This window comes from Daphnia magna, linkage group LG10 (genome assembly GCF_020631705.1).
Source record: "Daphnia magna isolate NIES linkage group LG10, ASM2063170v1.1, whole genome shotgun sequence".
Lineage (NCBI taxonomy): Eukaryota > Metazoa > Arthropoda > Branchiopoda > Diplostraca > Daphniidae > Daphnia > Daphnia magna.
This window is the reverse complement of record NC_059191.1, coordinates 6537570-6550224: the sequence shown is the minus strand read 5'-3', so window position 1 is coordinate 6550224 and position 12655 is coordinate 6537570. Positions and strand designations below refer to the sequence as shown.

Sequence of the window (12655 nt, the reverse complement as noted above, 5' to 3'; positions counted from 1 at the left end):
CGCAATCGACAGACAGGATGGCATTTTAATAACTTAGAAAAAAAACAAGTGAGTGGGTAGAGTCTCTCAATCGGATGAAATGATAAAAAAATAAATAAAAATAGGCGGAATAATTTCATGGTAAAAACAAAAGAGGATCGCCCCTCCCATTCACGCAAAAAATCTCCTAAAAATGTACTGTACACACACGCGTGTCGACTAGAAAAAACATTTTTTGTTTTCTTTACTAATTCCATAGTGTTAAATTCAGGAATTTAAAATGAAAATAAAATAATAGCTGCGGGGATGTGTGATTGGCAGATGTATAGAATCGTGCGGATGCATTCCATTCGTTTAAAGACAAAAAATTGTGGACCTTGTTGAACACAAAAATGTCGTTGCTTGACATTTTTTTTTTTTTTTAAATGGGACGAATCCAGAATTCTAATTCTTTTTGAAAATCCGACTAGAATGTGTTGAATTTCACTTGTCTTCCGTCGGATTGACGGCTAATCCAAAATTTATCCGGCGAAAATTGAATTGGGCGCAATATGTTGCTAATTATAAAGACGATAAACAAAACAAAAACAAACAAAAAATTGCACGTCTGCCATATTCCTGTCGCTTGCATTGCAAATTGTTTTAATTCATGATTATTATTATTTTTTTTTTTACAACACACGCGGGGCGCACTTTGAATTGAATTCAATTTTCAAAAACTGACGGCTTAAATTCTCTCTCCCCATGACGAAATGATTCAACTACAGATGAGCTCTCCACCTCAATAAACGGGACATTCGTTTTACAAAAAAAAAAATGAATCATTTTGAAAATTAAAAATCCCTCCAACAAAAACATAAAATGGAGGGAAAATTCATTTTGAAAAAAAAATTTGAATAAATAAACCGCAAAAATAAAAGTCGAAACACAAAAGAGAAAAATAGCATCAGGGCATTGGCGTCGAAAAGCATTGCCATCGCTCATAAATATCCGCCGACGGAGGGAAAGGTCACTAAAGACTTTTGAAATTTTGCATTTTGTTGTTGTTGTTGTTGTTGTACGGGCAGTGTGTGTTGTCTAAAAGCGCGTGTGCGTGAACACGCGGGTGAGAAATACGATCTAGCGTGTCGAAAAAAATATATATGTGTGTGTGTGTGTGTGTGTGTGTGTACATGCGAGCATGTTGTTGTACGGCTCCTACCTTTTTTTACAACGAATGAACCAGAAGGTTTAGGATAAAAAAATAAAAAAAAAAAGCTGCCAAGTTAGAAATGGAAAGTTTGTATCATAGGAAAGAGAAGGTTTCTAAAAATATCTCGAGGACAGGTAGAAGAAATGGATTCATCTAAAAGGAAAAGGATTTGAAATTTAGTTTTCTTCGTTGAAAAAAGTGTTTGTTTGCAAGTGTTGTCGAAGAAACACCACACACACCCACCCACCCACACACATACACACACACACAAAGAAGACGAACCGAATTTTTTCTTTGGATTCCTCTCCCCTCCCCCGCCTTTACGACAAGCCTATACACACACGTGCGTGCGTGTAGGTGGAGTCACGAATCAAAAGTCCGACAGAGAATTGAATGAAAAAGCCCTCCCCCATTTTTGTTTTCAATTTTTTCGAATGGCACAAGAAAGAAAAAAGAAAAAAACAAAACAAAAATGGACAAGATCTTCAATGACGATAGCCGTGAGAGGACGAGGATGGCGCGAATTTGGCTCGTCCGTGTTCGCGGAATTTCGGCTGTCCGGAAGAAGCGGAATGGCCGTGTTGCCTGTGGGTCTGCATGTGAACGGATCCAGCGGCTGTTTCGTCATACGAGTCTCGTCGGGTGGGGGCTTTGGGGCGACGGAAAGATCCAGCGCTAACGGCGCCCAAATGATGACGGATGATGATGCCGTTGGGCGTGCGGAATCCCATGATTCCGGCCGAATGATCGCTCATTCCGGCGGCTTCCAAGTCGCGTATCTCAGTGTCGTAAAGCAGTCGGACTTCGGCTGTGGCTCCGGCTCCGGCGGAGGAAGCGGATGTGGAAAGTGATGCGGCGGCGGCGGCGGCGGATGTCGATGGAGCGTTCGACCAACTGTCGAATAGGATATGTCTGCTATTTATATCGGAGGAGCGCTGGTTGTCTCCCGACGCCGCCCTGTGCTAAGCGTCCATAAAATCTTTGCCCGTGTGGCCGAGCTTCTTGCCCAGCTCGTGCATCACCTCCTTGAAGATGATCGAGTCGACGTTCTGGCCGAGCATGTAGAACAGGAACCAGTCGCCCATTTTCGATTTGCGGACGATCGTGTTGATCACCTCGCGGTTGATCAAACGGAAGCGGATGTAGAGCAGGTAGGCCCTCATGCGCGGACTCAGGATGATGATGAGCCGGTAGAGCAGCACCAGCGCCGTCAGGAAGCCGAGGATGAGGAACCAAAACCAGAGGAAGATGTAAATTTTTTCGTTGACCACGTTGAGCGGAAGGATGCACAGGGCGTCGTGCTTCTCCACCTCGCCCGACGTGCCAAATTTGTTGAAAGTGCACTTGGTCATCCGCGGGAAGATGTAGATCATCGGGTCGATGCGCTCCTCCTGGTCGCGCTCGGCGAACGCGATCACGTCAAAGCCAAACGTCAGAAACGCACCGTCGAAGAACGTGTTCATCAAGAACATTTGACCTGTTTTGTTTTTGTTTGTTTTTTTGTTTGTTTTTTTCAATTCAATAAAAAAAAAAAAATTAAAAATAAATTAACGTTAATTTCATTTTTGCCTAATTGATCTTAGTTTATTCATTCAATTTAGCAGAAATAATTCTGTTCTCGTCTATATATTTTCCAATGGAACAAGAGTTCTGATATGAAAAAGAGCTTTTAGGATGGCTTGACTGGCCAAGAGGGTTCATTCAGGCTTGCCATTACTCATCCCCATGACGTTGCTGGCCTCCTAACTCTTCAGCTCGCCCATTTTTTTGACACAGCGGCCTATACGTTAGTCTGCGCACACATTTCTTATATTTATACAAAAGAAAAGCTTTTATATATATATATATATAGTAGGAAAAATAAAGGCGCACCGTAACTGCAAGCCACACACACACACAATCCCATGCAACTATTACATAGCGACGGATGAAAAGGAGCCACTCTCACGATCCTCCGTCGTCATCTCAAGGATCAATCCATCGTCTCTCTCTCCCTCTTCAACGTGTCTTTTCTTTTTACGGCATATGAACAGTTAAGTTCCTCTCCCGACTTTTTTAAGTTCATCATTTTTCAGCAATTCGAGCGTTTTTTTTTTTTCGTTTCTTTTACAGCGTTGCCAAACGATAAAATGACAATAAAAGCTTAACGCCCATGATTAATGCCACTCTTTTTATGACATCGAATTTGATCCATTTCCATCGCTCTCAAAGATTAGTCAATTACATAAAAATATAATATTTATGAATTTATATTCGATTGCTTAACTCTTGATTCCTGCTCCCCCCACCCTCGTCGCCATTCTTCCGAAACCGGAAAGCCATGTCTGTCCAACCAAAATAAAAATAAAAAAAAAGAATAAAGGGGAACCATCTATACGTTTATTCGGCGTGACGAGTCGTCATCAAGGACTGTAAGCTTTACGTAGAGCCGGAACGATATGGTAACGGTAGCCGTGTTGCAATTCCCGACAAACGCCTTCTACTATATATCCCTTATCCAGGAAAAGAAAAGACAGGGGGAGGTTTCTTCTATAAACGAAATGACCCAATTTCTCATCAAAGGTAATAGGACAGTGCGGATGATTCCCCGGAAAATGGGAGCGGCCGCTTTTGGTCTCAATGTCTAACCGTTCGTGAATTGTTACGTCGCCTGGACATTGGCGCATTTCTTTCCTATATCGAAATGGGTCGTGTGTGTTTTCTTTTCTTTTAGTGCAATCTTTGATGACGTACACACACACACACACACAAAACGGATGATCCGTTGTGTGTGTGTAGAGGGGGGCAAACTGCTTCCGCAATCCCCAAGATTTCTCGTGCATCTTCAAGGAAAATGCTATAAGATTTTATTTGTTTACTAATTTCAAGAATGTGTATTATTCTTTAGTAGATGGAGACGCCTTTGTTTCTGCTGGGGGGGGGGGGGGGGGGGGTTTGAAAGAATTTCTCAAGTGTTTCACATCTAAAAATAGATTGTAAACACGGACGACTTTATCCAAAACCGTCTCGCTACAATTGAATCATTTCCAGAGAGACTGAAAAAAAGAAGAACAAAATTTTGCTAGAGGAGCAAAACAAAATTTTTTGAATTTTGGCGAAATGAAATCATTCAGGAAAAATCGCCACATCCGTAAAAGACTTAAATTCGCCAATAATTAATTCATTCAAAAACCATTTTTTTTTTAAATAATCGGGTAAATGATGGGCAAGTTCTCAAAACTTGGCTAGGGCAACAACACACACACACAAAGAAGCAAATCTTCGATGTCAATGCAATACAATCGAATCGAATAGAAATAAGCTTCCCATTCTTTTGAAACAGTGTCTTCTATATATCAAAATAGAACGTTTCATTTTAAAAAATACTTTTCATTCTGGCTGTTAACGGCTGGCCGATTTCAAAAGATCAATTTTGCCACACCGTCGCAGTCCTTTCTCGCCAAAAAAAAAAGGAGCAAAGTGCTGCTTTTAAAAAACACAGAGGCGCCTGCTACTATACAACACAAAGAGCTTATTCTCCATCCAAAGGTCTCAGCTCCTTTTTATATGCGAATCTATTTTCTTTTCTTTTTTCTTCTTCTTCTTCTTCTTCTTCTTCTTAACTGCGTACACACATAGAACAGACTTACGATATTCTGGCCGTGTTGTTGTACTCGTCTTCCCGTGCATACACTAATATCGCCAGTGGTAAAAGAGTAAACCCCTCCTCCCCGTCAAAGACGTGTGAGACACACACACAAGGAGCTCAGTCTCAATACAAAAATTTGTTTTTTTTTTTTCTTTTTTCTCTTCTATTTTTATTTTATACAACAGCAAAAAGCCAGAAGAATCTTAAGAAAGAAGGCTAGGTGTGTGTGTGTATATATTAAAAAAAAAAAAGAAAAAAGAAGGGGGAGGGGGGAAGGATCGAGTCAAAGAGGAAGGAAACATCGGAGCGGAAGGCCAGAATCCCCAAGACACGCACAAGAAGAATTCGATGTCGGTTCTCTTATACACTTCCTCTTTTTTAGATATAAGTGTATACGTATTATATGCATTATCTATATAGAGGCTTTTGTTTATCTTTGCGCTCGTCTGCGCCATTTTTTGTTTCACGCTGTAAACACTGGAGACACGCTGCGATAGCCCTAAAAAAAAATTTTTTAAAAGAAGGAAAATCTATACCTGCTGCGCATTCGTTCCTGTTTGGAAGATAAAACGATTGAATTAACGATAAAAACCAATGAAATAGTTCCATTCTTTTTCGTTTGATCCAATTGAGTTTGTTTTTTTATAAGGTCGATAAGACCGACCGACTTTTGACGTTCTACACGAAACGAACGTGTGTGACTTTCATTCAAATTTCACGTCATTTCCCGAAGGAGAAGAGAAGAAAATTGGCTACAAAGGCAATCGAAAAACAAGAAGAAACGCACGTCAGAGAAAGAGAGAGAGAGAGGGGGCTGTTTTAATATTCATAGCTTTGCCACTTGCTGATGGCTGGCCAGAGAAAAATGTCCCTTTTTATATGTCGTCTTGTTAGCGGCCCACGTCGGCATCAAACAGTTTCTACATCAAGAAAAAGCCTCTTCATGTTACACTCTCTCGTCTGTCTACACCCTCAACCGAATAGACAGTGTCGTCTTACGTATATAGTGAGACTCTGTATTATGCAAATTGTCGTGTTCTCTTTCACGAAAATAGAGACCGTGCTCACATTTCGCCCGCCATCGATTGCCCAGCTGTCGACATTTATCAGCGTCCACGCGTTTCGCCCACTCTGCGAGGTGTTGTTCACACAGATCAAACGAGAAAAAAGAAACAAATCTCTTCAGATTTATGAGCAGAAAACTCAGTGCAAAGTGTGTGGCAATTAATAAATAAAAATAATAATAATAAAACAAAACAAAAGTTGAGGCATTTTAGAAAGGATGGTCGATCCGGCCGGCTGTTACATTCGACCGTTCACAACAAATAAAACAACACAATTTGGAGGAGGGAAAGGATCTTGGTGAATCATTGATGTTGGAAACGAGGGATAAGAACACCACGTTAACCTTTTCCATTTTTAATGATAATCACCTTTTATTTTTTATCTTTTTTTTTTTGGGGGGGGGGGGTAGTAAGAAAAAAACAAAACAAAAAAGGGGTGAGGTGAGATTGAGCACAACGCACTTCCACCAAAAGGTGCAGCATAATAAAAAAAAAGAAACATTAAGTGCTTAAGCATGTCCGTTTCCTCTTTGCTTTCACGCACGTCACGCCAGGTGCCACACGAGATTCACCAACACTTTTCTCGACTGTCATCCATTTTTTATTTCAACCCGTTTCCTGCCTACGATCCTTCTTCGTATGTACGTATATACTATGCACATTCACCGTAGGCGATTAGATTAAAAAAAAACAACAACAAAAGGCGCGAATTTCAAACGAACTCATCGACGAAATTCGAATAAAAAAATTCATTTCCTTTTTCTTCTCGTGGCTCATCGCTTCAGTTTACGAATCGATGGGTGAAAACAAGTGCGGCCGCAAACTGCGACCAGCCAATGTGACGCATTCGAATTTCTGGCCAATCCTAACGTGTACACGCGGCCAAGAGTAAGCAGCAAGTCTAAACGCACACGCCAAAGAAAAAGGAAACAAAAAAAAAAAACAAATGCAGCAGCACCCTCCGCATTCCTTCCGGCTATGTGGCCACATCGCATATACAGAGTCTATACGGAGTTTCGAGATCGATCGATACACTTGCCTTTTCTCTTAAGAGTGTGTGTGTGTGTGTGTGTGTGTAACGTGCAGCAGACTTTGCGTCTAATTACGTGCGGATCAAGGGAAGAACGGCGATGAGGAGAATCAGATGATTTGGGAATATTTTTTGTGTGTGTGTGCGTGCGCGCGCGTGTGTGTGTGTGTGTGTGTGGAGAAAATGAAGTTGCCATTCCATGTGGGTTAAGTTTTACATGTTGGGAGGTAAAGTTTGAAATGTTCCGGATATCCGGAAGAGCGGAAGAATGCTCAAGGGAAATCGATCCGAGAGTTTCCATCCGTAAAAGAAAAAAAAAAGAAAAACCCAAAATGATGCAGCCAAAAATCTAAAAAAAAAAAAGGCGTGGCAAAATCCGGCCCCCTTTTTATTTTTGGTACCAACAACTAAAACAAATGCGCATCGAAAAAAACAAACAAAACAAACAAATGTAAAAACCCTTTTATCACCTGATCTTTAGAGTATATGGGGATCGGAATCGAAAGGAAGCGACAACAATAAACGGAACTCTATTGTTTTCCCTTTTATTCTCAAAAAAAGAAAAAAGAAAAAGAAAAACCCACCCTCTCTTTATTCTAACAGAGTTGCGCAACCTGCTCGTATCAGACGGAATGGCCCTTACATATACAGACATGCCCAAACCAATATACATTTATAGCCGTCTCTGTGCACACGCACAAATCATTAACTATAGAAGGGCCTCCACATGTCGTCGAGAGCGCAGAAATTTGCGTGTCCGATCGAATTGACATTACATAGAAGAATGACATCAACAAATAAAACGGAAATAGCCTGAGGCACTTTAAACAAATACCCTCCCGAAAAAAAAAAAAAAAACGACCCTGTTTGTTGTTTCTCTTTCGTCTTATCGAGAGAGGGTATTAACTCGTTTTGTATTTGTGCTCAAAGAGTTCAAGAGTCTTTTTCGCCGAAGCCAAAATCGGCTTACATTTTTTAAAAATAAGAGCCAAAGTTGATGCGAAGCAAACCAAACTCAAACAAGAGCCTTCTAATCGTCACGAATGTTTGCAATTCATCGAGTTATATCAAAGAAGTAGAAGAAGCAAAAAAAAAAGAACAAGTTTCAAATGTCGATGCGCCGTGAACCATTTTTTGAAAACCAAAAACAATCGATTTCTGATGTTGAAAATGCAAGTTTTATACGATTTTATCGATTCGACAACAATTGCGATACTAAAAATAGCTGCAAAGCAAAGACTCGTCTGATCGATAAACGAGCGGCCACGAACGAAAAGCCGACGATTTTCTATTTCCATCGTGAAATGGAGATAAATAAATTTGACGCAAAGTTTTGGCAAATTGAGGAGATAATGATGATGGCCACCACTAGGCGACCAACTAAAAAGTTTGCCGCTCAAGCGTTTCTCCCACTTGCCGGGGGTACACCATGAAAACTTTTCCCACGGAATATCCAAACTATTTTGTAAAAATAGAATAAAATAAAAAGTTTCCTTCCTCGTATCGGAGCTCATCTTTTTGTCTATTTTTTTAATGGCAGGGGTTGGCCCTTCCGGGCTCAAGAGTTTTCGATATTCCGCTACAAAAAAATAAAAACGAAAAATTCAAAATGGATCCCCATTTTTTCAAAAATATTTTATCCCAAGAATTTGCATCCTGCGTAAACACCGTCGGCTTTCCCATTTCCGTTTGCCACTAATGCCTGCATGTCTATTTTGCCTTTCGCATCCGGCAACTTGCCCCCCCATCCCCGTATACTAGTGGGTAAAGGTCGTAGTGCGAAGATTGAACCTTGCGGCATTCCCGTTTCCTCTTGATTTCCGATAAATCTCAAATCGGATGAGCAAACATTTACAATAAAATAAATAAATAATCAAAAACAAAAGAACATTTTCTCACCGTGTACCTCATTTTCAAGGTCGAAGATAACTATTCTACGCGAGTTAAATGAATGCCGACTGGAACGAGAGTGGCAGAAATCAAAAGAAAATGGCCGAGCCAATGAGCACTAAGATATTATTTGAATGCTGTCAACTTTATTTTATTTTTATTTTTTTTAAATATTATTATTATTATTATTTTCGGAACTGCTGGCGTATCCAGTGGAGCTGAAGGCTCTGTGAAGAGGATGGATCTGTTTTGGCAGCCACTGCCAAACATTTTGTGTTGGCCGTTTTTTTTGTTTTTTTCTTTCCCTGTTGGCCGTCTAGTAGACTGGCTGTCAGGCCGTGCCCACTCTTCTTTCTTATCAAAGAGGCATCCATGTAGCAAAAGCAATACACAAGGCCAGCAGACACAGAGATGACCATCACAGCCATAAATCATCTGGCCGTGTTTGTTCAAATGGCCAGTTTTTTTTTTTTAGAAAAGAAAGAGAGAGACTCAACTACAAATCTGCTGTGTACCATAGAGAAGAAAAGAGAAATATAATATGCAATAAATCATCAATTATTGACGCGGGAAAAAAACAAACAATTGTAGGTGTTTAGAAAACAAACACGCATCAAACCAATTGCAATCGAGCCCGCCATAATTTATACGGAGGCAGACGTATATACAAAAATGGGGCATCCATCATTTTGACGCAGTGCGTAACACACACACAGATGCATTTTTGTTTTTTGTTTTTTTTTATTCCCGGCTTGTTGTTGTTTGGGAGGGATGGACGACATTATCACTCACAGGATTGGCTTTCCGATGTCGGTTCGCTATAAGGTCCGCGTTATTTTTGTTTCCTTCTACGAGATCAATATCTTTTGTGCTGGCCTCTTTATTTGTCCAAAGAGAAAACAAAATGGCGGCTACATCCTATTATTATATTAAGAGATGGATGCAATATTTCCGGCCTGCAGTTCACTTCCTTCGCCTTGTCTTGTTTGCCAATGATGCCTCATTTGCATTAGCCATGGGTGTGGTGACTCTATTATGTCAACACTCTCCTCCCTCCCGTTTTCGCTCTAGTTTTGATATTTATGATTTTTTTTTATCGTTTAAGAGTTCAATCAAATTTCTTTCTTAAAAAAAAAAAATCAAATATCAAATGTGAAAATGCCACACAAAACTGCAAATCAATCCGATTTAAGTTTCTGAAATTCAAGAGAAAACAAAACACAGCCACTGACGATTTTAGCCGAGAAATGTACACCCCACCCACCCCTATAATTTTTTTTTCTTCTTTTTCAAATGGAGCGGGAGGTTAAAAAAAAAAAAAAATCGTCACGCTGTTGGAATTGAAAGTGGGTGGCGCTATCTACAAGCCTCCGGCAAAAAAAGAAAAAAAAAAAGAAAAAGAAGAAGAGGCTGATTGAATTGGCTATTTGAATAATTCATCAGTCGTTCCAGTCCTCTGTGTCATCCTTCTTTCGGCGGCAGAAGGAAGAAAAGGAGAAAAAAAAGGCTTGAAAAAGAAGAGAAAAGATCGGCTTTCATCTTCTTCTTGGCTGCTGTTAGACGTTTGGGTGTGCGCGCACCAGGGACCACCGGGGAAGGATGGGGGGGTGCCCATTGTCGTTGATGTCTCTTCGGCATCACGTCACTCAAGTGAGTCCCTTTTTTGTCATCGTCAGCCTCTGCCAGCCACTAAGGCGCCCTTTATTTTATATATATTAAATTTCTCTCTCGATTTTCTTGTCCAAGACTTTTGGTTAAACAGCAACTGTGTGCGCCATTTTCTTTTAATATTATATACAGCAACGCTGTACTTTCGCAAACAGAAAAAAATGTATACGTTTTAAATAAAGCTGCGCGCGCAATTCGAATTTCCGAACACACACACACACACACAAAACTCAAAAAATTTCGAGTTTTTGTCCCTCATTTTATTGATTTTTTTTTTTTTGTCTTTCGACCTCTCCTTCCGTCTTCCGGTTTATTGATGCGTGTGTAAAGTGTGTATACACCACTATACTGTACCCAAAGCGTAAAAAAGAAGAAGAAGAAGAAGATGGGAGGGATATGGCACGCGTTCCTGGGGCGCAATTCCCGCAGGCGGCGTTTTATTGTCCGTGCGTGTGGAAACGTTCGGCTACTCTGCCGATCTACCCAGACTCACTAAAAAAATAAAATGAAAACTTTCCTCTTTTTTTTTCGCTAACTCCCCACTTCTCCATTAAAAAGAAAAGTGACCCACAAAACGATAAAACATTCGCCGATGACATAACATGATCTTTTACTAGTATAAGTTCAAACAAAAACAAAAAAACAAATAAAACAATCCTAGTTGAATAGGAACGCTGTAAGCGATAACGACCATGAAACAAAACAAAAAAGGACCAGGCTGGACAACGAGAAATGAAAAAACAAAAAAAATTGAGGCGCAGCCAAAAGCCCCAAATCCAATTAGGAAAACGGACGCAGAGCTATGGAGAAGGAGGCACACAGAGGATAAGACTTTTGGAGGGTCTGCGGGGTTGCTCCTTTGCTAGCGCCTGCGATCCTTACACACTACATCATGCTCCTTCAACGTCCACACGCTTTACTTCTCTCTGGTCTCCTCTTCCATCCACATTTTTTTTTCCTTTCTCTCTCTCTCTCTCGTTCTCTTTTGTTGTAAACCTCACACACACACAGAGAGAGAGAGAGAGGACTATCGGCTCCGACAATCCTGCACACTCCAACCGCCCCATTCCTTTAGAGCAAAGTCTCTGCGGTGCCTCCGCGTCTTCATCATTGATCTGTTTGGCGGTTGGAACCCGCGCGCGTCTGACGGCCGACTTTCTCTCTGCGCCGGAGTCCTCCCCCGTTCCCCCTCTTTTTTTATTTTATTTTATTTTATTTTATTTTATTTTATTTTATTTTTTTAAGATATATACTGTATATATTTTTATTTCTTCTTCTTTCCAGGTCCTACTATCACGCAGCACTGCTGGATATGTGCGATTGAATCAATCGATAAACGGACGCAGCAAAGGGGTGGGATAGACACTATTTGATGTAGTTTGGTAACTTTGTGACGTTGGAGGGGGGGGGGGGGAATAATAATAAAGGGCAGAGAAAAGGGAAGATAAGAGGGAAAAAAAATGTACACAAAATGACCCAATCATCAGTTTCATCAGATCAGTTCAATGAAGCTGTTCGACAATAAGAATTTTCGTTGTTGTTTTCTATTTTTGTTCAATAAAAAAAAAGGGGGGGGGGGAAGAAAAAAAACGGAAACTCGGCAGAAATTCCACTTCTTCCGCACAGCAGAGAGGAAGGGAGCCGATATCATCAACGAACAAGATTAGAAAAAAAAAGAAAAAAAAAAGAAAGAGATCCTTATATAATAGCCTATGGATCAATCAGTACATGCTCGGAATATTTCTTTCCATCTGGCGACGTTGCAGCCGCCATCCTTCCTATCCCCCTCAAAAAAAGAAAGAAGATTACACTTTTTTTTTTATTTTTAAAGATTCAGCCGCGGGCGGAGAGGCATTGTGCGGATGCCATGCGGCTCCTTATTGTCTTGTATACACTGTGTGTGTGTGTGTGTGTGTGTGTATATACAATCCCCCGCCGAAAGAAAAAGTCTTCAGACGACCACAAATAACAAAGAGGGAAAAGCAAAAAAAAAAAAAAAAAAAAAAGAAGAAATGTTCAGATTAAATTAAACAACTTTCGGGAATCGATACTAAAAGTTTGTCAATAATCGCAAAGTTTTTCGTCCTGTTTGTTCCCTCGTGATATGCAAAAAAAAAAACAAAAAAACTCTGAATGCGGCATTGCGAATAATAAAACAAAACAAGTCAACAGCTGCAGCAGACGAAATGCGTTCAAACGAAGAT

The 12655-nt window shown here is 40.4% G+C and overlaps 1 protein-coding gene across 1 annotated transcript in view; it reads right to left on the bottom strand.

Moving 5' to 3' along the window:
- Positions 1–1927: 1927 nt before the first annotated feature.
- Positions 1928–12655, bottom strand: part of LOC116931864 (innexin shaking-B) — a 28685-nt gene continuing 17957 nt past the window's right edge. The window contains exon 3 of the mRNA XM_032939518.2: positions 1928–2648. Coding sequence (XP_032795409.1) covers positions 2134–2648 — 515 coding nt within the window. The 3' untranslated portion in view covers positions 1928–2133. The remainder of the gene's footprint in view (positions 2649–12655) is intronic.